Source organism: Podarcis bocagei (genome assembly GCF_964188305.1).
Source record: "Podarcis bocagei genome assembly, chromosome: 14".
NCBI classification, from domain to species: Eukaryota; Metazoa; Chordata; class Lepidosauria; order Squamata; family Lacertidae; genus Podarcis; species Podarcis bocagei.
Window position 1 is genome coordinate 11115582 of NC_138139.1, and position 27784 is coordinate 11143365.

The 27784-nt window shown below is 41.8% G+C and overlaps 1 protein-coding gene across 5 annotated transcripts in view; it reads left to right on the forward strand.

Moving 5' to 3' along the window:
• MYO5A (myosin VA) overlaps positions 1–27784 on the forward strand; it is a 128142-nt gene that overhangs the window by 34907 nt on the left and 65451 nt on the right. For all 5 annotated transcript variants that reach the window (XM_081169970.1, XM_081169969.1, XM_081169971.1 and 2 more), the window contains exons 4-11: positions 1260–1404; positions 13368–13524; positions 18995–19138; positions 20166–20247; positions 21023–21130; positions 24422–24528; positions 25951–26216; positions 26477–26558. In XM_081169970.1, the coding sequence (XP_081026096.1) occupies positions 1260–1404; positions 13368–13524; positions 18995–19138; positions 20166–20247; positions 21023–21130; positions 24422–24528; positions 25951–26216; positions 26477–26558 (1091 nt within the window). The remainder of the gene's footprint in view (positions 1–1259; positions 1405–13367; positions 13525–18994; positions 19139–20165; positions 20248–21022; positions 21131–24421; positions 24529–25950; positions 26217–26476; positions 26559–27784) is intronic.

Here is a 27784-nt window from a genome sequence, read left to right on the forward strand (position 1 = left end):
TTGAAGGGAGGAAGGCAGAGAAAGTTAATGGGGATTGTAAGCCTAGGGGGAAGCAGGCGTCACCCGCTACTTATCTCCCTCTTTGTTTCTGTCCCTGTATCTCTCTGCGTAGCCTTCCAACTCCCAGGGGAAATTAGCTGGTAAGTGGAGAGAAAATCAGCTGCGGAAGCAAGGTGGTCTGCTGCATTGTGTGCCTGTCTGTAGAAGAGCTCTTAGAATCAGACAGGCAGAGCTTGGCTAAACATGGCTACTTTTGACCGATGAGTGTAGAATGTGCCTAGGGCTCTTGGAAAGGCTGCCTGCATATAGTTCCGATAGCCCCTTTGAAAGCTGACAAACAGGGTGGTTATCTAATAAATCTGAGATAAACACTCTGATGTCCAAAATGTCTTACAGCACCTCTTACACAGATCCTGGTATCTCTCCTTCATTTGGACTATACAGTGGTACCTCGGGTTACATACGCTTCAGGTTACAGACTCCGCTAACCCAGAAATAGTGCTTCAGGTTAAGAACTTTGCTACAGGATGAGAACAGATATCATGCTCCAGTGGCGTGGCAGCAGCAGGAGGCCCCATTAGCTAAAGTGGTGCTTCAGGTTAAGAACAGTTTCAGGTTAAGTACAGACCTCCAGAATGAATTAAGTACTTAATCCGAGGTACCACTGTAATTACATGAGCCTGTCTTACCCTGTGTCATACTGTTGGCCCCTCTAGTCCACTATTGCCTTCTGTAGCGATTGGCCCTGGCTTGCCAAGGTCTCAGGCAGACGTCTTTCTCAGCCCTGCTGCTTGAGATACTGTTGAACTGGAAATCGGATACCCTGCCTGCTGAGAATCTTCATCTCTCCTAGTCTGTGGATAAGTCAAAGGGGCTGGAGTAGGCGGGAAACAGAAGGAGGTAATACAGCTCTTTCCCAGCCAATCACCTACTTGAAATCTTTTTAAGGTGGGCTGTGACCTACTGTAAGTCATGAAGACTCAGAAGCTAGGAAAATGCTTTCAGCTGACACTCTGCATGGAAATTAGTCACCCTTTGCATGGTTTTCAGAGTGATAAATGGTCACCTATATACCTGTTTAGCTTTATATTCCTCGTGACCTCTGTTTTCATGAAACAAATAAAAAAGGGGCGGAAACAAGTTTTGAACAATTTCATGCAGAACAAATCTTTCTGTAAAACAGAACTCCCCACTTTCTTTTCTATTTAATATTTGCCAACAACATATCTCATAATTTCCCCCCTAATTTTATTTTGCAGGTATAGTTTTAGTAGCCATAAATCCTTATGAACAACTGCCTATCTATGGCGAAGATATCATCAATGCGTACAGTGGCCAGAACATGGGGGATATGGATCCCCACATCTTTGCTGTGGCTGAGGAAGCATATAAACAAATGGCCAGGTTTGTGTGAAAGAGGCTTTATTTCTTCCTGTCACAATAGCATAATTTGCTCCATCTGTGATATGTGTTTTCTGTGCGGAAAGGTTCTGAAAGGATTTTCCTTACATGTGTGCTGTAATAAATATCACAGGGTTAACTGTTAATAATCCCAGTTGAAATGTCTGACAGGTTGCCCAAAACTTGGTTGGATACCTTAGTAAATGTATAGCAAATAAACAACTTTCAAAAATATGCAGTAGTTGAACAGTGTACAGAGAATTAACAGAGAGAAACTCATTTACTCTTGAAGCACTAGAACTTTGGATCATTCAATGTTATTGATGGGCTTGGGACTAACAAAAGCAATTGCTGCTTCACATAATGTATATTTAAATTTTAGGTAGATCACCAGGGTCATAATAAAAATGTAGGGCTGACTAGATATTAGTCATGCAAGTTGAGTAGAAACTCCAGAGTATCTTGATCATTAGGTGAGCAGGATATCAGAGAAAGGTCATTTTTATGTGCTTTACAGGACGCCTGGCATGCTGCTATTGGAGACAATGTCAAGAATCAGAGGTCCAGATATCACATAACACACTGCCAAACCATGGCTAAGCATGAGCGCGAGACCATGCAGGTTCTCCAAGGAAAAATCGTGGCCGCTTTGCTCCTCCCCTGACCCTGCTATTCAAAGCGAAACCATAATTTGGCTTAGTGTTACATCCAAACTGAGGCTCATGGCTTGTCTCTCTCCAGACAAACAATAAATTATAGCCAAGGCTTGTTCTTGAGTTATTGCTCATCATTTGTCTGGAGGAGACAGACCATAACCATGGGTCTGAATGTATTTTTTGAGCCACACCATGGTTCAGCCTTGGGGAGTGCATCCAGGACCAGGGGAGAAGTCAAGATTTTTCCTTTGAGTACCTTTACATTCACCTGTTCATGCTTATGGTTTGGCTTGCGGAAGGGTAGGAAACCACACTGAGAAGTAGGACTGATCTGAAAAGTTATCTTACAGGCACCATCCCGGGGTCCAGAGCCAGTGTGGTGTAGTGGTTAAGAGCGGTAGACTCGTAATCTGGTGAACCAGGTTTGCGTCTCCGCTCCTCCACATGCAGCTGCTGGGTGACCTTGGGCCAGTCACACTTCTCTGAAGTCTCTCATCCTCACTCACCTCACAGAGTGTTTGTTGTGGGGGAGGAAGGGAAAGGAGATGGTTAGCTGCTTTGAGACTCCTTAGGGTAGTGATAAAGCGGGATATCAAATCCAAGCTCTTCTTCTTCCTTTACCTTTATCTTTGACCTTTTTATGGTGTAACATCAGGAGCCATCAAGGCTGAGTGTTGGAGTAGGAGCAGGGAGGCTTAGGTTTGAATATCAATTCTGCCATGAGGAAGGAAAATATGAAATAGGATTTGGCTTGAATTAATCCGTGTTGGAGCAGCAATTAACCCCGCCATTTCAAAGGCCTACCCTGTAATGTGCAATCTTTGTCATCTATTATTTTTCAGTCAATATCCTAGAATTTGATAACTATTGTTGAATTTGACAATTTTCACACATTCCTTCTACCGAGGGCAAAAAGTTATAGCAGCTGGACATGGAAAGCCACTTTTAGCTGGGAATTGTGCCTAAGCTTCAGAATGAAGAGAAAATTAAATGAACTCACAACCATCTATACAATTTGCACTGGGCTAGGACTTCCGAGTTTGCTTTCTGTCTGATTTTGTAGCAGAGACGCTATGCAGACCCCTCATAGCCAGTTGCTTTCCACACAGACTGAGGTCAAATGTGGTTAGCTTTGGATCCTGAAGTTCATATGAGGTGCCCCCGCTGGAAGCTGTTCACTGAGAATTAGCAGACTGTTGCAACAGTGACCTCAACGAAATAATCCTCAGGGAGTAACTTTCATCTTGCTGGCTCATTTTTTTTTTGTCCGGGATGCAATCTGTCATGATTTTGAAGATACTGATTATTTCCATTTGCATGTGTGCTTAGCTTTGTAGAAAGTGTTTGTACATTATCGGTTGTTCATTCTGCACATTTCAGCTGTGTCTGTGAGTAGAATGTGGGAGAGGGAGAAATGATACACTGCCAAATGAAAATGCATACGGTTCCATAAAATCTCTCTTAGCGCAGCCTTTCCCCAGTGTAGCACTGTCCAGATATTGTGTACTACAGCAACGCCCATCATCCCTGACCATTGTCCATGCTTGCTGGGGCTGAAGTCAGTTGTAGTCCACAACATGTAGAGGGCACCAGGCTGTGGGAGGCTGGCTTAGAGCTTTTATCAAGCATCTGCTGCATTTAAGCCATGATTGATTAATAGCCCTAAGGAGCTTCAGTCCTTCGTGTTGGAAGGGGCGCCACTAAATCCTTGACAGGTTTGATTCAGAAGCAGCTCTTGCTCGTTGCTCCAGATGTTATCAGTCTTTGCGGTCAGCAGTTTTTCCGGAGGAGTGGGCTTAAAATTAGGACATGTTTTTATAAACCCGTTACTAATGAAGTAAACCCCACTTATGCTAAGTAGCATGTGCCGTTGTTTAGGGTTAGTGGTCCAAGTTTGATGCACCCTTAAATTATTCTAAAGCCCCAATCCAGTGGGAACTTCTCCTGTGCAGTCTCCATTGAAACGCTGGGGACAAATGTGGTCTTGCATGGCTCCCCTTCATTTCAGTGGGTTGTGTAAGAGAACTGCTCTCTAAACTGTTGCATCTTGAAGAAAAAAAGATCACCTGGGGAAATGTTGAGTGGATGAAGCTGGGTGTGTCAGATGGGTGAGCTACCCCTTTTGGATGAGGGGTGTAGCTGCTGCTGGGTGTTTTGGTTTTTTTGGAGGGGGACGGGTTCAGAATTTTTGTGTGCTTTAAAACATCATTCATTCTTTAAATGGAAATGTCACCAATGGAAAGGCTTAAAAAAAAATTTAGACTGGGTGAATAAGTTCTCTAATTGAGGCCGTATATCACCAGCACCAGCCCAGCTATTGCTCAGCAGTATTTTTTGCATTCTCCACTATAAAGTATTGCACAGTTGTACAGTTGTGCAGATGATAAGATTAAGGGCAGGCATGATCGTTGACTCTATCTGAACAGTGGTCACACAGAAGATGGAGCAGACTTTAAGGGAAGCAGATTTTGGATAAATGCTAGGAGAAATTTCCTAATGGTATCGACAGGGGAAGAGACTAGATATCTTCAAATTCTGTGATTAAAACCATACTGTAACAATGCACTTGATCAGCCTGATCAGAGTTAGCCCTTTTCTGGTTCCCACTAGGTAATGTTAAAATACGCAGAGGCAAGTTAGTCCCAAGTTTTTAGATTTCCATGCTTTCCATACCTTGAATTGTGTGAGCAATCATGTCTTAATCAGTGGTGTTTAACTGTGAGCTTTAATATCTTTTTAGCTTATTAAATATTAATGGCCTTTACAAAAACTGCACAGAAATTTCTTTTAAAAGTCTTTTGTATACACCATCCTATAGATAAAAAGAAAAAAACACATGCAAGTACCAGATCGTACCTTAGTTAGGACATTCATTTTTATATATCACTTCTAGATTGGAGGTGCTTTAGGGTTCTTTAAATTTATTTTTTTGCTAATACTATTAAGCACTTTCTAAAAAGATTAACCAAATTACTTTTTGTGCTATTATCACAATTCTTTAGGTTATTTAAAATACAGTATGACTTGTGGTGCAAGTCTCTCATTCATACTACTTCTGGCCATTAAAAACAATTATCACATTATACCAAATGCATGGAAATTCAGAAATTTATTCATAGCTGCTTCTAGGAGTTCTACTATGGACATACTTAATTCAAGCTCATGTATAATACCATTAGTGTAAGATCCTACAAAATACTTTCTTTATTGCTACCAATGATGTGGAGCATAGGTGACATACATAATTCATTGTTCTGTAGAGAAATCAATTTCGCAGCTCCTTTCCTAGACAAGCTGTACATGGCAGTTTTGTGTAAGTGAACTTTATTGGTGGTGTATGTTCTAGGAAACTGCTGATCAGCTCTGGCCAGTTTGCCTTGCAAATACTTTTTGAATTAATTGAAATGGTGGTTGTAACCTTTAAAACACAACATTAATATTAATATTTAAAAGAGGATTAGACAACAAATTCATTGAAGACATGTCTATCAGTGGTTCCTAGCCGTGATGGCAACGCTCTGCCTCCATGTTAGAAGCAGTAATAACCCAATATCTCAAAATTAACCTGGCTAATCATAATGCTTACTGAGTGCTGCTGCATCTATCAATCTTATGACACCTGATAGCTAATGCATCCTCCCCACATCTCTGAAAGGAAGAGTACAACTTAATTATCCTATTTGGACCACAATTTATTGCACAGGCCAGTGCAAAAGGCAAAGCTTTCTTCTTGCTGTGTAACGACGTGCAAAGATGTGGCTTAGGATCAATTAAGGATCTTAATGGTCAATTTTATGAAGAAAGTAATTGACAAGATCCCGAAAGTACTTTATAAGAATTATGTTCTAGAGGCAGTGGACTGGAAGACAAAGCAAGACAATAAATTGCAAGTTCAGACTTTTTTTGTTTGCAGAATGTTCGTTAAAAACACCAGAAGAAAAGCAAGATGACAGGAGTGGAATGATAAGTGCAAATAACAGATTAGAAAATAGTACATCCTGTCTTCCTTCAAGATAGTAGGCATCTAATTTGCTTGTTCATTACATTTTTTAACCCACTTCTTTCCAAGGAGCTAAAAATGAACACACGCTTAAACTCTCGCCTGTTTCATTCTTGCAGTAACTTTCTGAGGTAGCTTAGGCCAGTGTTTCCCAACCACTGTTCCGCAGCACACTAGTGTGCCGCGAGATGTTGCCTGGTGTGCCGCGAGATGTTGCCTGGAGGGAGGCGGGCGAGTCGGGCGGCGAGAGGCGGGGCGGCGGCGAGGAGAGGCTGCCCAGTGCGGGGCTCTCGCCGTCTGCCTGCCTGGCTGCCTGCGAGCTCGGCGGGCAGCGCCTCCGTCCGCAGCGCCCGCCTCGCGGCTCTCATTCCCTGCCCCTGCCAAAGCTCACCCAGCCAAGCCGCGCTCTCCTTCCTGCCTCGCTTTGCTGCCTCCTCCCCCCCCCCACCCCCAAAGCTTGGAGGTTCCCCGGCAAGGGGGAGGGAAAAAAATTGAAACTTACACTTTCGTGCGTCCCTCCCAGCGTGACGCTGCGCGCTGACATCACGGGGCTGTAATGGTGGTGTGCCCCAAGATTTTTTTCATCAAACAAGTGTGCCTTTGCCCAAAAAAGGTTGGGAAACACTGGCTTAGGCTAAGAGATGGTGACTGGCCCAAGGGTCATCATAGTTAAACAAAGCATAAACTATGGAACTTGCTCCCACAGGAGATAGTGATGGCCACCAACAAGGCAGTGATGACCTCCTCCTCTGTATTATTATTGTTGTTGTTGTTGTTGTTGTTGTTATTGCTGTATTATTATTATTATTATTATTATTATTATTATTATTATTATTATCATTATATTGCAATTTATTACCTGCCTTTCACCCTAAGGTCCCAGGTTGTGTTACAGATTAAGATTAATATTTAAAAGAGGATTAGACAATTCGTGGAGGATAAGCCTATCAATAGGGACGCGGGTGGCGCTGTGGGTTAAACCACAGAGCCTAGGACTTGCCGATCAGAAGGTTGGCGGTTTGAATCCCCGCAACGGGGTGAGCTCCCGTTGCTCGGGTCCCTGCTCCTGCCAACCTAGCAGTTCGAAAGCACGTCAAAGTGCAAGTAGATAAATAGGTACTGCTCTGGCGGGAAGGCAAACGGCGTTTCCGTGTGCTGCTCTGGTTCACCAGAAGTGGCTTAGTCATGCTGGCCACATGACCCGGAAGCTGTACGCCGGCTCCCTCGGCCAATAAAGCGAGATGAGCGCCGCAACCCCAGAGTCGGCCATGTCTGGACCTAATGGTCAGGGGTCCCTTTACCTTTAAGGTTATCAATGGGTCCTAGGAATGCTTATGCTCTGCCTCCATGGTCAAAGGCAGTAATGCTTTTGAATTATCAGTTGCTGGAAATGGCAAAAGGGGATAGTGCTCTTGAATCCACTGTGAGAACAGGATGCTGAACTAGGTGGGCCATTGGTGTGATCCAGTAGGCTCTCCTGACCTTTGGAATTGAGTGGGGATTTGAACCTAGGTCTCCCTGAGCCTAGTCTGGCACTATCACCATTGCACCACACTAGGGTTTCACACTCAGGCACTGACCAGCCTCCAAACTGCTTGGTTTCATCAGTGTTACCACATCATTTGTCTTCAGTTCCTAGCCTTTCTCTTCTTCCTAATTTTAAAAGCAACAAGGAAGGATTTGGAAATACTGGATGTCTCAAGACAATTGTGACTTGAAAGGGCTTGAACAGAAATGCAGACTTCTTTAAAGAGCAGTGCAGTTGCCTTTGTAAAAACCTGTCACTAGATTTTGCATATCTACCAGTTTTTATCCATTTCCTTGCCTGCAATAAAATAAGATTGCTGTCCATCCAGTTGCTAGTTGCATGATTGATGCCTTGTCTAGTCTTGTCTCCAGTTCCCACAGGTTTTGATGCTGGACTATCGCTGCGTGCTTCCCATTGTGCTGAGCACCCCTTCTATCAGTAGCTCATTCGCAGCTATCCGTGGTTCTGTAACTCCTGGCCTACCTTTGCTGGACAGAGGTTGAAAGCAAACTGGATCTCTGCCCACCAAGGCTATCTCCCACAGGCTCCACCTCCTTTTGGAGAACTTAGCTTCTTAAAAGGGCAGCCCTCTGATCTGAAGGCTCTCCTCCTCTGCACCATAGGATCAATCCTGTGCTGCTGTACCTAAGGGGAGGTACTGTGAAAGCCATTGGGTCCCTCAAGCTCAGGAGAAGACACCAGTGAAGTCTCCTGATCTCCAGCAGAAACTGGTCCAGCACCTTATCTGGTGTCTATGCAACCTTTGACTCTGTGTCTAGATTGCTGCTGGGCTCAGGATTCATGCCTCCAAGCTTGGCAAACTGTCTATGGCTAAGACTACAGGTATTCTATAACCTTAGATACTGAGAGGTGCAGTTTTACTCATGAATCAATTCCAAAAATAATCACTTACAATTACAGTGGTACCTTGATTTAAGAACAGCTTAGTTTATGAACAATTAGGATTAAAAGCTCTGCAAACCCGCAAGTAGGTGTTTTGGTTTGTGAACTTTGCCTTGAAATAAGAACATGTTTTGCTTCCTGTTGAGTGTGTTCCATTTGTAAATTGAGTCCCCCGCTGCTATGGGAAAGCACGCCTTGGTTTAAGAATGCTTTGGTTTAAGAACGGATTTCTGGAATGGATTAAGTTAGTAAACCAAGGTACCACTGTATAGTCTTTGCTCTGATAAGTGATTATTAGAGTCTGTGTGACATTATATCCTAAATATAAATATAATTAAATTGTCCCGGATTGTAGAATCGTGTTTCATATTACGAAAACTAGCTTTCTGAATAAAAAATGACACGTGAGTCTAGTGGCATGAAGCCTTCTAAGCCTGGACTGGGGGGAAAGTTCAAGTTCAAGCTACGAAAATGCACAATGAACTCCTGTCTAGCATAGAGATTAACTGCGGAATAGACAGCACCAGCTGATTCTGCTTATATAGAGGCTGTCTGTGCCAGGTACTTGCCAGAGGGTGTTATAATAGGCTGCATACAGGGAATTTAATAGTGTATTCTGCATAGCCCTGGTGAGAGAAAGTGTGTGTGTGTGTGTGTGTGTGTGTGTGTGTAGGTGGGGTGGGGGCCTATACTGATGTTAGTAAAGAGTGCTAATGTGCTTTGAAGGGACTACAGAGTGCCTCTCAAATGTTTCCATTAGTAATACAGTGGTGCCTCACAAGACAAAATTAATCCGTTCCGCGAGTCTCTTCGTCTAGCGGTTTTTTCGTCTTGCGAAGCAACCCTATTAGCGGCTTAGCGCTATTAGCGGTTTAGCAGCTATTAAAGGCTTAGCGGCTATTAAAGGCTTAGCGGATTAGCGGCTAAAAGGCTATTAGCGGCTTAGCGGATTAGAAAAAGAGGGGGAAAGCAGAAAAAAATCAGAACACTTGCAAGACGTTTTCGTCTTTCAAAGCAAGCCCATAGGGAAAATCGTCTTGCGAAGCAGCTCAAAAACGGAAAACCCTTTCGTCTAGCGGGTTTTCCATCTTGCGAGGCATTCGTCTTGCGGGGCACCACTGTACATAAATCCTTATCAAAATGACTTTTTAGGAAATTGTCTTTTATTTAACCTAGAGGAAGAACCATCTTGGTATACTAGACTTTCCAAGGTCCCAGCCTGTTAAAAACTATGTACTGATTGTAAGCACTGTGTATTCTAATAAGGTTTTGTATTGGGTTTAATCCTTGTCTTGTTTATGTTCTCCTTTCCTTTTCACTCTTCCCCTTTTAAACATGGAGCAATTGTGTGTTTCCCCAGAGCCTATTATAACTAGTTGCCCCTACATCTGCATTATTATTTTTTCAACAAATCTGCCCTGGCATGTTTAACTTGAGATTGCATGCAGTGTATTAATATGGGAAAAGTTAGAGCTGGTTTCACACCTTCTGCGAGAGCTGATCTCAGGCTTGAACATGAAGTGGATGTCTTTACAAACCTTCCTTCTGAAACCCCAATCTCTTAAGCCTGCATTTCAACATATATTGTGCATTTTCTCTTCCTCCTGCTTGTTGAAGACTTGCAGGAGAGAAGGAGCCGTTCACACCTCATGGAAAACTAACTTGTAAAAATACTTGCCATATTTCGCTGAGGTCTCTCCGTCACCAAGTCAACATCACATTGTTGTGCCATTCAGCTTTCCTGGGCTCCATAGAAACAGGTACTGGGGTCCACCTAGATTTGTCTTTGGCATGCAGTAAGTCCTGAATGGGCATGCCAACTTCCTTTCTGATGGTTGCATCTTACTTTGCCAAGCCATAATTAGGCATTGCAAGTATAGGCCATCATAAAACATCTACATAAAAAAATTTAAAATATATACAAATAAACAGCCATGTAAAATATATAATAATGAGGATTTTCATTGGGATTTCCCCCCGCTCAATAGTGCCATTCACCACTTTGAGAGATACTCTTGACAAAAACTCAGCCACCCTTACAGTTACTTCGGGGTTAATGTCAGACAGATAAAATCTGATATTTTCATTGTGCCATGATGTTAGACGACCCAAAAAATGGGATAGCACGCGTCTGCGTAGCTGGTTGTACAATAGACAGTAGAAAATGATAGGTTCTACAGTGTCCGGCACATTCAAAGAACATTCACAATGTCTGTCATTACTGGGGATGTTTAAATATCTGCCCTTGACAAAAGCTGAGGGGAAAACGTTCAGCTCAACATCAAAAAAACGAAGATCATGGCCACTGGGCCCATCACCTCCTGGCAAATAGAAGGGGAAGAAATGGAGGCAGTGAGAGATTTTACTTTCTTGGGCTCCATGATCAGTACAGATGGTGACAGCAGTCATGAAATTAAAAGACGCCTGCTTCTTGGGAGAAAAGCAATGACAAACCTAGACAGCATCTTAAAAAGCAGAGACATCACCTTGCCAACAAAGGTCCGTATAGTAAAAGGTATGGTTTTCCCAGTAGTGATGTATGGAAGTGAGAGCTGGACCATAAAGAAGGCTGATTGCCGAAGCATTGATGCTTTTGAATTATGGTGCTGGAGGAGACTCTTGAGAGTCCCATGGGCTGCAAGAAGATCAAACCTATCCATTCTTAAGGAAATCAGCCCTGCGTGCTCACTGGAAGGACAGATTGTGAAGCTGAGGCTCCAATACTTTGGCCACCCCATGAGAAGAGAAGACTCACTGAAAAAGACCCTGATGTTGGGAAAGATGGAGGGCAGAAGGAGAAGGGGACGACAGATGATGAGATGGTCGGATAGTGTTCTTGAAGCTACCAGCATGAGTTTGACCAAAGTGCAGGAGGCAGTGGAAGACAGAAGTGCCTGACGTGCTCTGGTCCATGGGGTCACGAAGAGTTGGACACGACTAAACAACAACAAAGATTCTTGAGTCAGATCAGGGACTTCCTAAAGCTCATCCCTTCACTTCCTTCTTTCCATGATGGAGGGGAGACAGAATTTTTGTGGTGGCACTCTCTGCTGCTGGGAAGAAAGTATCATCAAGTCAAGGTGTTGTTTGCTTTCTCCCATTGATCCTGACCTGCCAGTGCATATTTCTAATTGTCACACTGGAAAGAACAGTTGCGTGGATTATTTCTACATGTGGGAGACTCTCCCATTGGCCCCTCCTAGTGGTGCAGCAGTTAAACTGCTAGCACAGTTTTACATCTGGTATGGTTTCAAATTGGATGGGAGACTGACCACGTGTTGAGATTCCTGTATTGTAGGGGGTTGAACTAGATGACCCTTGGGGTCTCTTCCAATTCTCCGATTTTAGTTGCTTAATAGTAATCAGAATGAGAAGGAAAAAACCCATCTGGTGCAGTGTTTCTCAGACTGTGAGTTAATAGCCCTTGGTTCCCTTTCAGATGGGCTTCTGCACTGCATTCCATCCCTCACCCATGGAATAACAGAACTGAAGACTTGAAAGGGACCACAAGGGCAGTGTTAAAAACTGAGATATGAAAGCTAGTGTTAAAAACTGAGATATGAAAGCTAGGAGCCTTAAACCTAAAGCTAGTGCCTTAAACCTAGGTTATGGGTGCAACAACAGAATGTCTAAGCACGCTTTTTATAACAAGTATACAGAGCTGAAAATGAATGACCTGCAGCTAAAATATTATGTTCATTTTTCACATGGTCTAGTCCTTCACCTGCCCACCCCCCATATATTCTTAAGAGAGTCTCTTTTCCAGTCTTCAGAGAGTAGCTGGAAGTGGGGAAGCAGAAAAAGGTCCTCCTCTCCTTCCACTTTGCAGTTTTAATTTGAAAACTTATGCGCAGTACTGCGCCCAGAGCTCAGAAACTGCTCGCGCTAATGAAATTACTGGTCACAAAATGCACCTAGAACAGTGGGAGTTTTGAACACTGCACAAGGGTCATCTACTCCACCCCCTTGCAATGCAGGGATTTTTTTGCCTAATGTGGGGTTCGAACCCACAACCCTGAGATCAAGAATCTCATGATCTACTGACTAGGCTATGCCAGCCTCAAATGCCATGGAGTCTTCTGTCTACATGGAAGTGGAAGCAAGGATGTTTCATGCTAAGTTGAAGAGGAGGAGAGGGAAAAGAGAGAAGGAAAGAAAGGAAATGGTCAGAGTTTGCAGCCAAGTGTGAGGGTATGAAAAGAGAGAGAAAGAGAAAGATGGCGTCAAAAGGGGCATGATGAGCTGAGGGAGAGGATAAAGAAGCAATTTCCAAAGGCATATGTCAGTGTTTGCCAACTGATTATGCCAAACTCTGCCTCCATCTGTTGCCATTCTTTGACAGTCATTTTATGACCAGTGGTCCTCAGTAATTTTCAGCCCTCTTCAAGTGGAGCCTGGGGAGTTTGAGAACCCCTGATATCTAGGATATTGAGGGCAGTTGGAATGCAGCTTTTTGTTTTAATGTTTAAATACATATTTTGTTCAAAGATTAGAATACAAAAGTATTCTTTCTTGCATAGTCTCATGTCTCGAATAGGAAAAAAGCTCCACACCTGCATTTCTTGTAGATTCATACAGCTGAGTTACTGATTTGCTATCTTTGGTGAAATGTTTTGATGCTTTGTATAAGGAACTTTTGAATGCAAAATATTGCTATTCTAAGTTCCATATGAAAAACACCTGTACATACGTATGTATGTATGTATGTATGTATGTATGTAAACAAGCTCTTCTCCTTTGAAGTAACATTTATACAATTTTTAGGCTTCTACTTTCTTAGATTGTGTCTTCTTTGCACGTTGTCCCAAACACAATATGCACGTCCGAGTCAAGATGGATGACCATTAATACGACTGAAACTGATTTGTTTCCATTTCAGAGATGAACGGAACCAGTCAATTATTGTAAGTGGAGAATCTGGAGCTGGAAAAACAGTCTCTGCTAAATATGCTATGAGATATTTTGCCACTGTAAGCGGGTCTGCAAGTGAAGCTAATGTCGAAGAGAGAGTATTGGCTTCCAATCCTATAATGGAGGTAAGACCAGGAACATGGTTACTTTAAGTCTAATGGAGGGTTCTTTTGCTAGTTGATTTGCCTTTGCCAAAGTGAAGCCAGGGGTTTGCAGGGAAATGTTGGTTGTTAAGGTAGTTTTATTACAAATGTAAGATAATAACCCCACCCTAGCCTTAAAATATGGCGGGTCGAACTGTTGGCCTTTAGCTGGAAGAAAAGGAAATGATAAAAATGATAAAAATATTTCAGGCAATATTCACTTCACCGAATAGTATTTCTTAAAAGCTGAACATCACCTTTGGGTGCTCCCCTTTTTCTTGTTCATTTGCATCCTTCTGAAAAGTGGAGAGGAGTGGGTAACACAGTGAGTGACTAATTCTTTCTAATCCGAACTTCAGAGAATGAATGTCTGCTCATATAGTTAACATTTACCGGAATTTGCATGTGCTGTGAAATAAGGAGTGGGTTTGAAGCTTACGCATCGCCCCAACTCCCACTCCATATTTTATTTGTTTTATTTTAATATGGGATGTCCCTGTCCCTGGCACTCAAACCTTACTTCTTAGTGTATGACCCTTAGTCCTAATCTCATAATACATACAAATCTTGCAGGGTGAATATCCTCTGAATAGCCCTGGAGCTGGACAAATACATTTTAGGGAGGTACCTAAACAATGCCTTTCAGCAATATAATAATATTTTGGAGTTATACAAGCCTCTGAAAAAGAACCGTATTTAATAGAATGTTCCACTGTATTAAACTTTATTTATAGTTCTTAATTGCTTTTCTATTTTTAAAAGATGAAAGTGACATATAACATTAAAATCATGTCCTAAAGCATGTTATAGATGTCTTGGCAGAAAGATGGTATAGATAGAAAAACAATAAATAATAAAAGCATTAAGTAATTGACAACAAGCATCGTGATCATGCTAGTTAAGCTGGAATTCATTCCCTATGGTCTGGTATGGAATTTAATTTAGAGGAATGTCATAATTATAAACAAATTTCATGGGAATTGTTGACGTCGAATGAAGCTCCCTTTCTCCCTTGGTAATTTTTAAAAATATACCTTTTCCTTGTTTTAAGCATTTCTTGAAACAAACAAAAGCGGAGATGACACTGTCTGCCCTAATGCAACTTTGGCACAGTTTTTTTAAAGTATTCAGAGATAAGGTAATTTTGCCTGGTTTGCTGTGTTGTGTGACATTTCCAAACAATATTACTGAACACTTATCGCTACCAAAGGCAGTAACAAACGGGCATATATTTTCATTCTTGTAGCGTGATACAGCATTTTTATGGGGATAGTTCTAGGAAACTTGCAAAATGCTGTTTGTAGACCTGTAGAGCTGTTGCTAAATTTTGTCTCCAACATGCAAGAAACCACTGAGAACTATTTTGAAGGTAATTTCTGTAGGATTTGCAGTGTACAGTTCCAGTTCTCATCTCCTTTACTCTCACTTCAACCCTGTGAAATGTTGATTATGTTGCAAGAGGCGCACCCAGAGCTTTGAGCCTGAGAATCGCATCCCTTTTTACTAGGCCAGAGATTGGGGAACTTGTGGCCTTCCTGCTGTTGTTGGCCTTCAACTCTCACCATCTCTGGCCATTGATGGGGCTGATGGGACTTGTAATACTTCAACATCTGGAGGGTTGCAGGTACCAAGCCACGGAACGAGTAATCCAGTGCATTAGGAACATAGGAAACTTATACTGCATTAGATCACTGGTTTATTTGTCTCAGTACTGTCTAGACCAGAGTTTTCCAAACTGTGTGTCACGACATGTTAAGAGTGTCGGCTGCAGCATGTAGGTGACGCGTGAATGCTTCCCGGACTCCTCCTGGGGTTGGAAAGGGGTTAGTTTAACCTCTGGCTTGCTAGTAAAACTGACTTACTGTGTCGCGAAATGATGCATGTCTAAAAGGTGTGTCACCAACATGAAGTGTTTGGAAAGTTCTGGTCTAGACTGATTCACAGAGGCGCTCCAGGATTTCAGACAGAAGTCTCTCCCAGTCCTATCCAGAGATAGGAGGCGGAAGGCTGAACTTAGGAGCTTCTGTGTGCAAGGCAAATGCATTCCCACTAAGCTATGGTCCTTACAAAGATGTCCCCACTACTTCAAAAGTCTTATATTTAACCAATTTGTGTCATATTATGCTTCTTGAGATATGCTGCCCCCCTGCAACTCCGATGTGACAGGTGCAGGAATAAGGCAAGTGGCTTAGAAAGTAGTATTAGTTTGTGGATTTGTGCCATAGCGTGCCACTAACATGCAGGTAGTTGCAACAGAAATACATGTAGGAAACTCATCTTAAGAAAAGGGACTTCTTGCATACTGCTGTCTATATGTTTTTTTAATGAATTGCTTTCATATTTACTGCTATTTTTCTTCCCACATAAAGAGGTCTGCTTGTGTCTGTAAATGACATGTGTGCATTTATTAATGTATTTTTGAGGAGAGGAGACATTATTCACGAAATTAGGGTTGCAGACTGAACAACTATTATTATTATTATTATTATTATTATTATTATTATTATTATTATTATTTATATCCTGCCTATCCAGCTAGGCTGCCCCAGCCACCCTGGACGGCTTCCAACATATATTAAAACATTACACATTAAAAGGCTTTCCTTTACAGGGCTGCCTTCAGTTGTCTTCTAAAGGTTATATAGTTACTCATCTCCTTGACATCTGATGGAAGGGTGTTCCACAGGGTGGAATAATTAGATTAAATTTTCTTAATCGTATGAGTTTACTCAGTTAATGGAATGATGTACTGATTAAATGTATATATTGGTAAAAACAATAGTTCTAGAGTAAGAAGCATTTCTTTTTAAATAATGCATGCATGTGTCAAAGCAGACTTATCTTGGAAGCATGTTTCTGAGAAAAAAGGGTGGAACCTGCAGTTTTCATAAGTACTTGGTGTGTTTTTTTAACTGCTTGATGAATCCGGCACACATTTTTAGTCCATTAAATTAAAAAATGGAGAAGGTTGAGAAGATGGCCGCCGAACTAGCTGCAGAGTTCTGGAGGTTATCTGAGGCAAGTTCTAAATCTGCTTTTTAAACAGGCTCGACATTGAGCCAACCTTTGAAACTCCCTTTATAATATATTTTAACTCCTCCAGAGTTTTTAAGTAGGTTAATAGTCTTTTTAGCCTGTTGCTTTTAAAAAAAGAGCTCCTTTGCTACCTTGTTATCTTGATGTCCGGAGGGTTTGATGTCCGGAGGGTTTGCTCCCCGCGATGCCGACAATAAGGAAAACGGGTGACAGCTGATTTATTGCCAACTCCGTGCTACGCTCTGAACTATAAGCTATCAAATTACAAATCATAAACAGCTATCCCAAATCTTGCCTCATTTTGGACTTTAGCCCATAGCTGGGTGGACAAAGATTTACAAATGGTACTTACTAGAAAGAAATGTAGGGACCTGGGGATAGTGACAAGTCCATTGTTCCAGGAGTGCTATGAGAAACAGAGTAAAATCACGCAATACTTTTTACACACAAGGGACAACGAGAATGGAAATGGAAATGGAAATGAGCAAAAGATGGCTGAGATGGCTGAGTTGAAGCAGGATGAGGCTCTTCTTTTTCCCTCTGCTGCTCAAGATCACTCAACCTGCTCTAGAGGAATACAGGACACAGAGAATAACAACCAAAATAGAAATACGATGAGCCTGGCCCATGAAATAGTCTTGGCTGAGATATTATCTACAGAGTTACAGGAAGAAACCCGAAACTCCCAGAAACCCCAGACTTCATCTATGGGCTCCCAGACGGAAAATAATGACTGCTATCCTCAAGACTGGCTGCTCTCTATAAATCTGGATCTGGCAGCTATGAAAAAATACTTAACAATAACAAATGGGCTGCTCCTGACATTAGTGGAAAATTATCCCCTCCAAACTAAAGGCTCAGAACCTCATGGTGTTGATCTACAAACCACTCCTCAAGAGCCAGAATATACAAAGCAACCAGCAACCAGCAAGTGCACACAAGGATCAGCAGCGGAAAATCATTTACACCAAGGAAAGGACATAGGGCTGTATGTATCTGTCCCTAAAACTGAATTTCCTATCGAAGTAAATCAAAAGAAGCGAGGCATTAGTAAGAGATCCCATAAGAAGAAAGCTGAAACTAAAAAGAAAAGTAAGAACATAAAAACTGCAAGGAAATCTGTTACAAACCGACGTGCATGCAAAGTATGCTGGAAAAGACTATATAAGCTGATTCCAACAAAATCAAAAACAAACTCTAATAAACCTGCTACACATGGCAGCAGAGAGAACAACAGTGTGGATCCAGGAAAAAAGATCCAGCTGAAGTCTTTGAAAGAAACATCATTGCTGCCTAATAAAACAAGTGAGGAAACGGAATCACTACCCGGGTGCCCTATGCTGAAACCCCAAGGATCCATAAATATTAAAGAAGACTCACCCCATACTATTGATTATGGCAGATTTCAAGATGAGCCAGTAGCAGGGCAAGACTTGCCCCAGGATAAAGGATGGAAACTGATGTTGGCAGATAGGAAGTTAGCTTTTCTTAACTACCCGAAGCCAAAGGGCTTCCTTACACAGGAAGAACGCTCGGTGCATTTTGTGAATATTTTAGATGATATGCTACCAGGGAAGATAAAATTAAATGACATTACCTCAGTAGATTTCATATTCTACAATGGATATTCTCTGCGAGTGATTGCCTCCTTCAAAGATCAAAACTTGGCTAAATATATATATAGATCAAGACATCTGCTGTCAAAGAAAAGGATAACGGTAACAAGATTCTTCGAAAACAGCACATGTTTGAAATTGTTCCCTGATGAGTTTACGACAGCTGAGATAAGATTTACTTGTAAACCAAAGGAGGAGAGAGGACACTCAAAAGACAAACTGGAACATACTGAGCAAGGGCCTTTGAAACCAAGACAGGAGATGAGATTGCCTAATGAGGGGATGGATAACTTCTACCCAGAAGAAAAGGTAGAAGTTAAATTAAAATAAGTTTTAGCTAATTAAGTGATGTAGCCAATGATTATATTAAACATCGCAGCCAGAGTGAAAATCCACATTTAATAGTCATCAGGCTTCATTTGTGGTTCAGGTAATTTCTTGTAATGTAATTCAGCTACCTTCTCTAATGCTACAGGTAGGTTCTTAACCGGGAAAGCTGAATATTGACTGCCTCCTTGCCCGCTTTTCCTTTCCTTTCCCCCTTCATTCTGGTTTTATTATTGTTTGGTTTTTTGTTGTTATTGCTGTGTTTGTTGTATTGATATAAACAAACAACCCCCCCCCAATTCTACAAAATCTGAAATTAAAAAAAACCTTTGCAAAATAAGGAAAACTGTGCAATCCTTCGCATGTCCACTCAAAAGTAAGCCTCATTGAGTTCAGTGGGACTTACCCCCAGGTAAGTGTGTATAAGGTTGCAGCCTCAAATTGTTAATCACTTTTTGTTTTCCCTCTCACAGTCTATTGGGAATGCCAAAACCACACGGAATGACAACAGTAGCCGCTTCGGAAAGTACATCGAAATAGGTTTCGATAAAAGGTTTCGAATCCTTGGTGCCAACATGAGAACTTACCTCTTAGAAAAATCACGAGTGGTATTTCAGGTAAAATGAACGCAAACTTGTTTTTGCTTGTCAATGTAGGAGTTCCATTGTGAGTCGATACATGATGGCATGCTTATATAACCTAGCATCCATGGAGGGCAAGGAATGGTTGCTTTGGAAATATTGAACAATAATGTGTCATGTCCAGCTACGTAATGCAGAATCGCTGCACATCCATCTAGCATACTTAGGAGAAACAATGAGTTCCTTAGAAATGCGATGTTATTGAGAAAGAGAGAGGACTTTACTCCTTGAAAGCTGAACTATTTTGCCAGACCAGGAACTGTGCTTCAGTTCATGCAGCCAGGGGAAATGAGCACAAACAAGAACACCCCCCCCCACTTCAGTTGTACTACAAGGGGTAGAGGGAGTGTTCAGGCAGTGTGTCTGTCCTGAAAGACTAAGGAAGGGATGGATAACCTGTGACGCTCGATGTTGTTGGACTCCCAATTCCCATCTCGCTGGGGCTGATGAAGGTTGAAGTGTAACGAAATATGGAGGGCTGCAGGTCCTCCATCCCTGGACTAGGGGAAGGAGGAGGAGGGTTCCGTACAGAAATACTGAGGGTGACATCCCCTCCCTCCCCTTCTCCATCATCTTCAGTTCCTCCATATGGGATACAATGGGAGGCTGATAAATCCTGCAGTTTGAACCTGTTAATCCAGGGAAAAGGAGCCTGTGATCCTCCAGACGTTGTTGGATTCCAGATCCCATCGGCCCCAGCCACCATTGCCAGTAATCAGGGATGATGGGAGTTGTAGTCCAACAACATCTGGAGGGCTATAAGTTTCCCTTCATTATGTTGATTGACAGCTGGTGACCTTTTTCCTTTAGAAAGCTTGCAGAGCAAATGAAATACGGGAAATATTTTGCTGAATTAATATATGTTTGTCCCTGGAGAGTTTAACATTATCCCTATTACTCCAGTGTCCATTCAGTTCTTCATTAAAGTACAAAATGGAATCAGCCATATGTGTATAAAGGTATTTATGTGTTTATAGATATCTTTTATTTCATTTTATTAAAGGCAGAAGAAGAGAGAAATTATCATATCTTCTACCAGCTCTGTGCTTCTGCAACGTTACCTGAATTTAAAACTTTGCGGTTAGGTATGAATGCACATCTGCTCCATTTAATTATTCACATGACACGTTCCAAAGTAGCATTACTATGTTTTGAGTAATGGGTTTTAAATAATTGCTTAAGTTTGTATAAATATGCTTTTTGAAAATAGAGCACACTAAATTGCAAATCTATAAAGGTGAATGAAATTTCCTTCTGGGTGTGTTACATGCTGCTTATATATTTGAGCACATAGTGTTGTAGTTAGTATTATATTGCTTATTATGGCTACATTAAAACACAGTGAGGTAAAAACAAATAAACCCCTATTCTGTAACAGAAAATCTTTGTTTGAAACATTGCTTTAAATTTCCTTTTAAAACTTTAGTTGTTGCTGCCATTGTTATTACCATTGATTTATTAATTGCCTTCTAAACCATCTTAAGGTAAACCTCAAGGTGATTTACATATAAAATAATTAAAAACAGTTAAAAGCACAAAACAAGAAGCACATTTAAAATAAGACCAAAATCCTAGCAAATGGACATTCTTGGTAAATACCTATTTATCCAGCTGGAAATTCCTGTTGGAACAAAGATGTTTTCAATAGCAGACACCTCTTGTATCTTGCCTTCAGCCTACGAAAGGGGGGGTATAGATCCCTGTAATAGGTAAACAAAAGTTTGGCTTATCAGTTTTACTTGAACACAGCATTATTCATTTTGCTGGGTTTTTTTTTAGTCTTTTAAGAGTTAAAACATCTTTGTGGAATGCATTTCTTCTTTGTATGTAAAGAAACTTTTGCTTGCTTTTTTATATTAGGAAATGCAAGCTATTTTCACTATACAAAGCAAGGAGGCAGTCCAGTCATTGATGGAATTGATGATGCCAAGGAGATGATGAACACCAGGCGGGCTTGCACTTTGTTGGGTAAGTCCTGGAAGCACATGAATTTCTTCAGGACTTTGAAATGGGGGCTACTGTGCCTAGTAGTACATTATTACCCACAGCATTAATTTTTAAAAGGTGAACACTTACAAACTGCTGTGCTTCACCATGCCAGTGGCATACAAGCTATTGGATGCTTCAGTTGATATGCATTGAGAAGCCACAGGGGATGTATTTTAAGTAAGTTTGAGCATTTCTTCCTTTTTATTGGGTAATTAAAATACCTCTTTATGAAGCATGAATTGCTGAACCAGCTTGTGGCAGGCTCTGTCTGTCTATCTGTCTATCTGTCTATCTATCTATCTATCTATCTATCTATCTATCTATCTATCATCTATCTATCTATCTATCTATCATCTATCTATCTATCTATCTATCTATCTATCTATCTATCTATCTATCTATCTATCATCTATCTATATCTATCTATCTATCTATCTATCTATCTATCTATCTATCTATCTATCTATCATCTATCTATCATCTATCTATCTATCTAATTTGTACACCACCCTTCATCCAAAGATCACAGAGTGGTTTACACCACATTTATTGGAAAACTTATTATCCCAGCTCTTCATACAAAGGTTCAGGGCAGCTTCCAGCATAACCAGCACAATCCTGTATGTTTTTGCACCACAGAATTCACTGGGGCTTTCACCCAGGTAAGTGGGAATAGAATTGGAGCACAAAACAGTATTTAATAATAAACAGAAGAAATAGAGACAAATCTTTTTCAGGCATTTGGCTAACCCAGGGATGCAGAACCTTGGGCCCTAGAGAAGTTGTTGGACTACAACTCCGATAAACCCCATCCAGCATGGACAGTGGTCAAGGATGATGGGAGTCGAGCAACAGGTTCCCCATCCTTGTTCTGATTATCCTTTCTTGAATTCATTCTAGTATGTGTGTTTAGACTAGATCAGTGTTTCCCAACCTTGGGCCTCCAGCTGTTTTTGGACTACAACTCCCATCATCCCTAGCTAGCAAGACCAGTGGTCAGGGATGATGGGAAAGACTCTCCTCCCTGAAAGAGAGGGGAGTGGTTGTGGTCGGGAGCCCGAGCACCGCCCAGCAGGGGGCGTGGCCCCCTGCCTCCAGCTCACCTGGCTGGCGCTCATGCCCCCCCGGTGGCCACCCAACCAGGTGCCGCGGAGGGGGCGTGTTCAGCAGCCTTTTGCTGTGGTGCCAGCCTCTCCCTGGCCTCATTCCTTGTCGTCGCCCCGTCGCGAGTCACCCACCCTCCACTCCCTTTTAGTTAGGGCTTAGGTCATTGGCCTTGCTATGGACCTTAGGTTGGTCGCCCTGGTTGCCCGGGGGGGCCTGGTAGGAGTTTTTCCATTTGGCATTAGGCTTTTTGGTTTTTTCGCCTACCTCGTAGCAATCGTCACAACTTTTGTGGTATTGGTGGGTAGGTTAGGCATTGGAATAATGTGTTGTGGTGTGTCGAAGTGCTAGGTGTGGCCATCGCCTATGCCTTCAATTTTTAGGGGTATTCCGTTATAAAGGAATCTGGGGGTCGTGTATTCCGTCCGATGCCTGCTTGGTGGGAGGCCATGGCACGACCCTCGGTGACAGCAGGGGTGAGCCTATAGTTGGATTAGCATCAACAGGCTCCACCTACTGGTGAATAAACCCACTTGTTTCGATCCAATGCCTAAGCCAATACCTTTTCATTGCTGTAATCAATAAAGTTGTGGCCTTTTCCAGCCCATCAACCTTATATCACGTGTCCTTGTGTCTTCATTTCACTTCGCGGGGGTCGGGTCCTCGAACCACAATTGTAGTTCAAAAACAGCTGGAGGCCCAAGGTTGGGAAACGCTGGACTAGAGACCTGTAGCCAATGATTTAGTTAGTTCAAATCCATCTGTATAATTCAGCCTCTCCCTATTTCTTGGCCTACCTGTCCTCTGTTTCTTGGGCTGTAATCCCATGTTTCCCAAAGCAACCTCGTCCGCTTCCTTCCTAAGAAGCGCATACAGCCCTTCCTATTCTTTCATTCTGTGTGTCCACATTCCTGACAGGTTTACCATGAACAGTGAAAATATTTGTGACATAAATGGCATCACAGCAAGCCGGCCAATGAGAGACAGGTGACAGACACAGTGTTGTGAGCAATTTGGCCAATTTTATGTATGTACTTTAGTACCTGATAGTCATATCTTCCTTTCCAAACCTCTCGTATTTTAATTAGCTTTCAGACTTACTTATTGTATTTCTGGTTATGAGTAAACAAGTTTTGTACTTTTTGTGTTGAGTTTTAATGTTTCTTCTCTCTGTTGTCATGCTGGCTTGCTCTTAAGATCTTCAGGGGACCCTTCTTTTAGTTGCATTTTCTTTTTAAAAAGTTAACATCTTTTTTAATCATACAGGGCCTGGTCTTTAATTTAGGCATTTAATAAATGTAAGACAGTGTTCTGAGCTCTACATGTTAACTGGGGAATACACATGTACAGTGGAACCTCGGTTTTCGAACGTAATCCGTTCCAGAAGACCGTTTGACTTCCAAAATGTTTGAAAACCAAAGCATGCATTTCCGGAAGCATTTACTTATGGAAAACTCGATACGGAAGCCGTGTGGCACATTCGATTTCCAAAAATCGTTCGAAAATCAAAACATTTGACTTCTGAGGTATTCGAAAACCTAGTAGATTTATGCAGCTGGTTTTTTTATGTGGTAAAATTCCCTTAAAAAAATTAAGGTAAACATAGAAAAGTAATATTCTCATATATATTGAACCGTGTCTGGGTGTTCTGATATATAATATGGGTATAGCAGGAAATTAAGGCAATTCTCTGAGTAATTAACAACTGAGAAGTTATTGCAACACCTTCAGTTTGCACAACAACTTGCAACAGTGTTGCGTCACCTGTGGCCCAGCATCTGTTGTTGGACCCCACCAGCACAGATGGCATGGCCAGTGGCCCAGTCAGATGGGAGCTGTGGTCCAGTGAGATCTGAAGGACCACAGGTTTCCCATCTTGGCGCTAAATGTGCATTTCAAGATAGTAGCTGATGCGAAAGGAGATAATATCTCACTATACAAATCTCCTTAGGGAGGCTTTTTTACTGATGAGATGCCAGCAGATATTCACTGAGGATTGAGTTTGAATGACATTTTCTCCACACAATGGCTAGTACTTTTTTGTTGTCCTTGTCATCCTTGTTCAGATGCTTAATTGGACATGACTTAATCGGACATTTGCATTTTAATCTCAGCAAAAGGAATACTGATTTCTTTTCTCTCCCCCACTCCCACCCAATATGATAGGTATTGTTGATTCCTGTCAGATGGGAATATTTCAGATCCTTGCTGCTATTCTTCACCTGGGCAATGTGGCATTCACATCTCGAGATGCTGACAGCTGTACAATACCAGTAAGTTCCAAATAAGTTCAAAGCAGTAAACACAGTAACATTTCTAATCTTCTTGGCCTGTTTTTGGGTCAGCGTGCCGAACCTGGAAAAATGCAACCAATTTCTGTTTCCCCACTGCCTTTACCTTCTTCTACATCTTCCTTCACACTGGCTCATGATAAAATGTCACAGTTCACATCTTTTAAGGAGCTATGTCAATATGTCTTGTTTGCAAGAGCATTGCATGAAATCGTTCTTTGTCTACCAGCACTGCCTGTGAAGGAAAACATTTTGCCATACATTAGGAAGTTGTGCAGAAATTTACTTTTCTTTGTGCAAGGCTGGCCTCAGCCAAGTACAAAAGTAACATTGTTTTGCTCTCTGGTAGTCCATAGACATGTGAGAGTAGGGTTAAGGAGGGTGGGCAGTTCCCAGGACAATTGTAATGATATCAACTTGTAGGGCTGGCTTCAAGTGCCCCACATGATTGGGAACCTGACATGAGACGCCTGGACTTTATCCCATGAGAAGGTCATCTTGCTGAGGAAGTAGGGTGCATTGAATTTTTCAACTTTCAGATTCAAAAAAATGAGGGGTGCTCAAAAGTTGTAACATGGCTTGGAAATTCAAGATAATAGGTAAAATGTGCGCAAAATTGCATAGAAATCATTAAATATGCTTGCCAAGTATTTGTACTTATATTATATTCAGTTGTACCTTGGAATTCGAATGGAATCCATTCCGGAAGTCCGTTCGACTTCCAAAACATTCGGAAACCAAAGCGCGGATTCTGATTGGGCCAATCGGAAGCCCCATTGGACATTCGGGTTCCAAAGAACGTTTGCAAACCGGAACACTCACTTCCGGGTTTGCAGCATTCGAGAGCCAAAGCATCCAAGTACTAAGGCGTTCGGGATCCAAGGTACAACTGTATTTTTATTACTATTGTTTGTTTATTTAGCATTCCCTGACATTTTCCAGAAAGTAAATTTAAAATTATTTGGTTTTGTGAAAGCAGTTTGTGTGCTTCTTCATCAGACATAGACTTGCCAAGCTAAATGTTGTCCAATAGTAAAAATAATCGCAGATTTGAATTCATCACACCCAAAAACATAGTTTTAAGACCCCTCAATGAAGCAATGTGCAAAAAATAAGTTTCACTACCTAAAACGACACACCCTATGAGGGAGGGGGGACCCAGGGAAGATGTCTTGTCCAAGGGCCCACCAAAAACTGAAGCCAATGCTGTCAACCTCTTAAGCTGACCTTTCTATGCATTCTCTAAAAGCAGGGATTGAAGTTAATATGAGATATTTCTTAAAGCCTTCTCAACGCAAATCTAGAAAATGGTAGAAGGGTTTCTGCTTGCTTGGGGAGCATTAATGCATGCATTGTCAGTGGTCAATAATACTTTCAAATCTAAGGAGATTATTGTCCTTGTAGGCCAAACATGAACCCCTCACCATCTTCTGTGATCTCATGGGAGTAGAATATGAACAGATGGCTCACTGGCTCTGCCACAGGAAGCTTGCAACTGCCACAGAGACCTACATCAAACCAATTTCCAAACTGCAGGCCATAAATGCCAGGGATGCTCTTGCAAAACATGTATATGCTAGTCTGTTTAACTGGATTGTCGATCATGTGAACGAAGCTCTTCATTCCACCATGAAACAACATTCTTTTATTGGCGTATTGGACATCTATGGGTGAGTTTCCCCTGAGTAGCTTGATGTAACAAAATGTAACAAAATGAAAAGTAAAAAACCAAACAACCCAAAGAAAAATACAAAATATAACAATATAAGTTGGGTATGGGTATTATTGCCCAAGCTGCTAACATCAGTATTTTAGAAGTATGGCAGTTTGTGTACGTCAACCCACTCTTGTACTATGTTGACATTTTTTTTATCTTTTTTACATTTACTCCTTTAATTTATGCTGGTGGTTGTCTTTGGTTTTCCCCCAGGTTTGAAACCTTTGAGATAAACAGCTTTGAACAGTTCTGTATAAACTATGCCAATGAGAAACTGCAGCAACAGTTCAATATGGTAAGTGAGAAGCAAGTTTTTCTGTGCTTTGACCCACTAATGGTCCATTTTGATAGCTAGATCCTCTGTGTGGCACTGAACTTCTCTTAAGAGCATGTACTCATCAGTTTCCTGGGATAGGTCCTAGTGACAGCTGGTGGAGTCTTCATTTTATCTTTCCCTAATTAGAGTTCTACTTCTTTTTGTTTTGTTTCTCCTACCTTGGTCCTTCTTGATTGAGATAGTAATTTTAATCAAAATATTCCTTGGGATAGCTGGACAGACACACCAATAAGGTTAACCAGATTACTTGCAAGTTGGATGTCAGCAGCCTGTTAAGCAGTAGACAGGAGTCTCCTGATGAGTAGGTTCACTGGTGGGTAATACAGCATTTCCCCCACCAATGGGTCAGGGTGAGAAGGAGGCAGACCAGTCCTTGCACTTCATCAAATACGCTGGTGGGACTCCAATCTGTAAGACAGCAAACTGTACCTGCCCATTGCTTACATATCCACCCATCATTTTATTTTATGCCGCCTTTCCATAGTTCAAACCATGCTCAAAGCACCTTTCAAGATGAAAAATAATAATAATCGCAATGTAACAAAAGTACAGTGGTGCCTCGCAAGACGAAAAGAATCCGTTCTGTTATTCTCTTCGTCTAGCGGTTTTTTCGTCTTGCGAAGCAAGCCCATTGAAGGATTAGCGGATTAGCGCTACTAGCGCTATTAGCGGCTTTTAGCGGCTTATCTGCTGATCGGATCAGCTGATAAGCGGCTTAGCGCTATTAGCGGCTTTTAGCGGCTTATCTGCTGATCGGATCAGCTGATAAGCGGCTTAGCGCTATTAGCGGCTTTTAGCGGCTTATCTGCTGATCGGATCAGCTGATAAGCGGCTTAGCGGTTTAGAAAAAGGGGGGGAGGGGAAAAAACCCAGCAGGAACTCGCAAGACATTGTCGTCTTGCGAAACAAACCCATAGGAGATTCGTTTTGCGAAGCACCTCCAAAACGGAAAACTCTTTCGTCTAGCGAGTTTTCCATCTTGCGAGGCATTCGTCTTGCGGGGCACCACTGTAGTCATAAACAATAAAACACCAGTGAATACACAACCAAGTTGAATACATCCAACTTGCTATGCTGAAGTCATGCCCACACCACTCCTTTATAACAGGAATCCGGGTATGGGGAGCCTCATTTGCTGGATCAACATCTTACCTTGCAGAGCCATGTCTGGCAAGCTGCTGTGC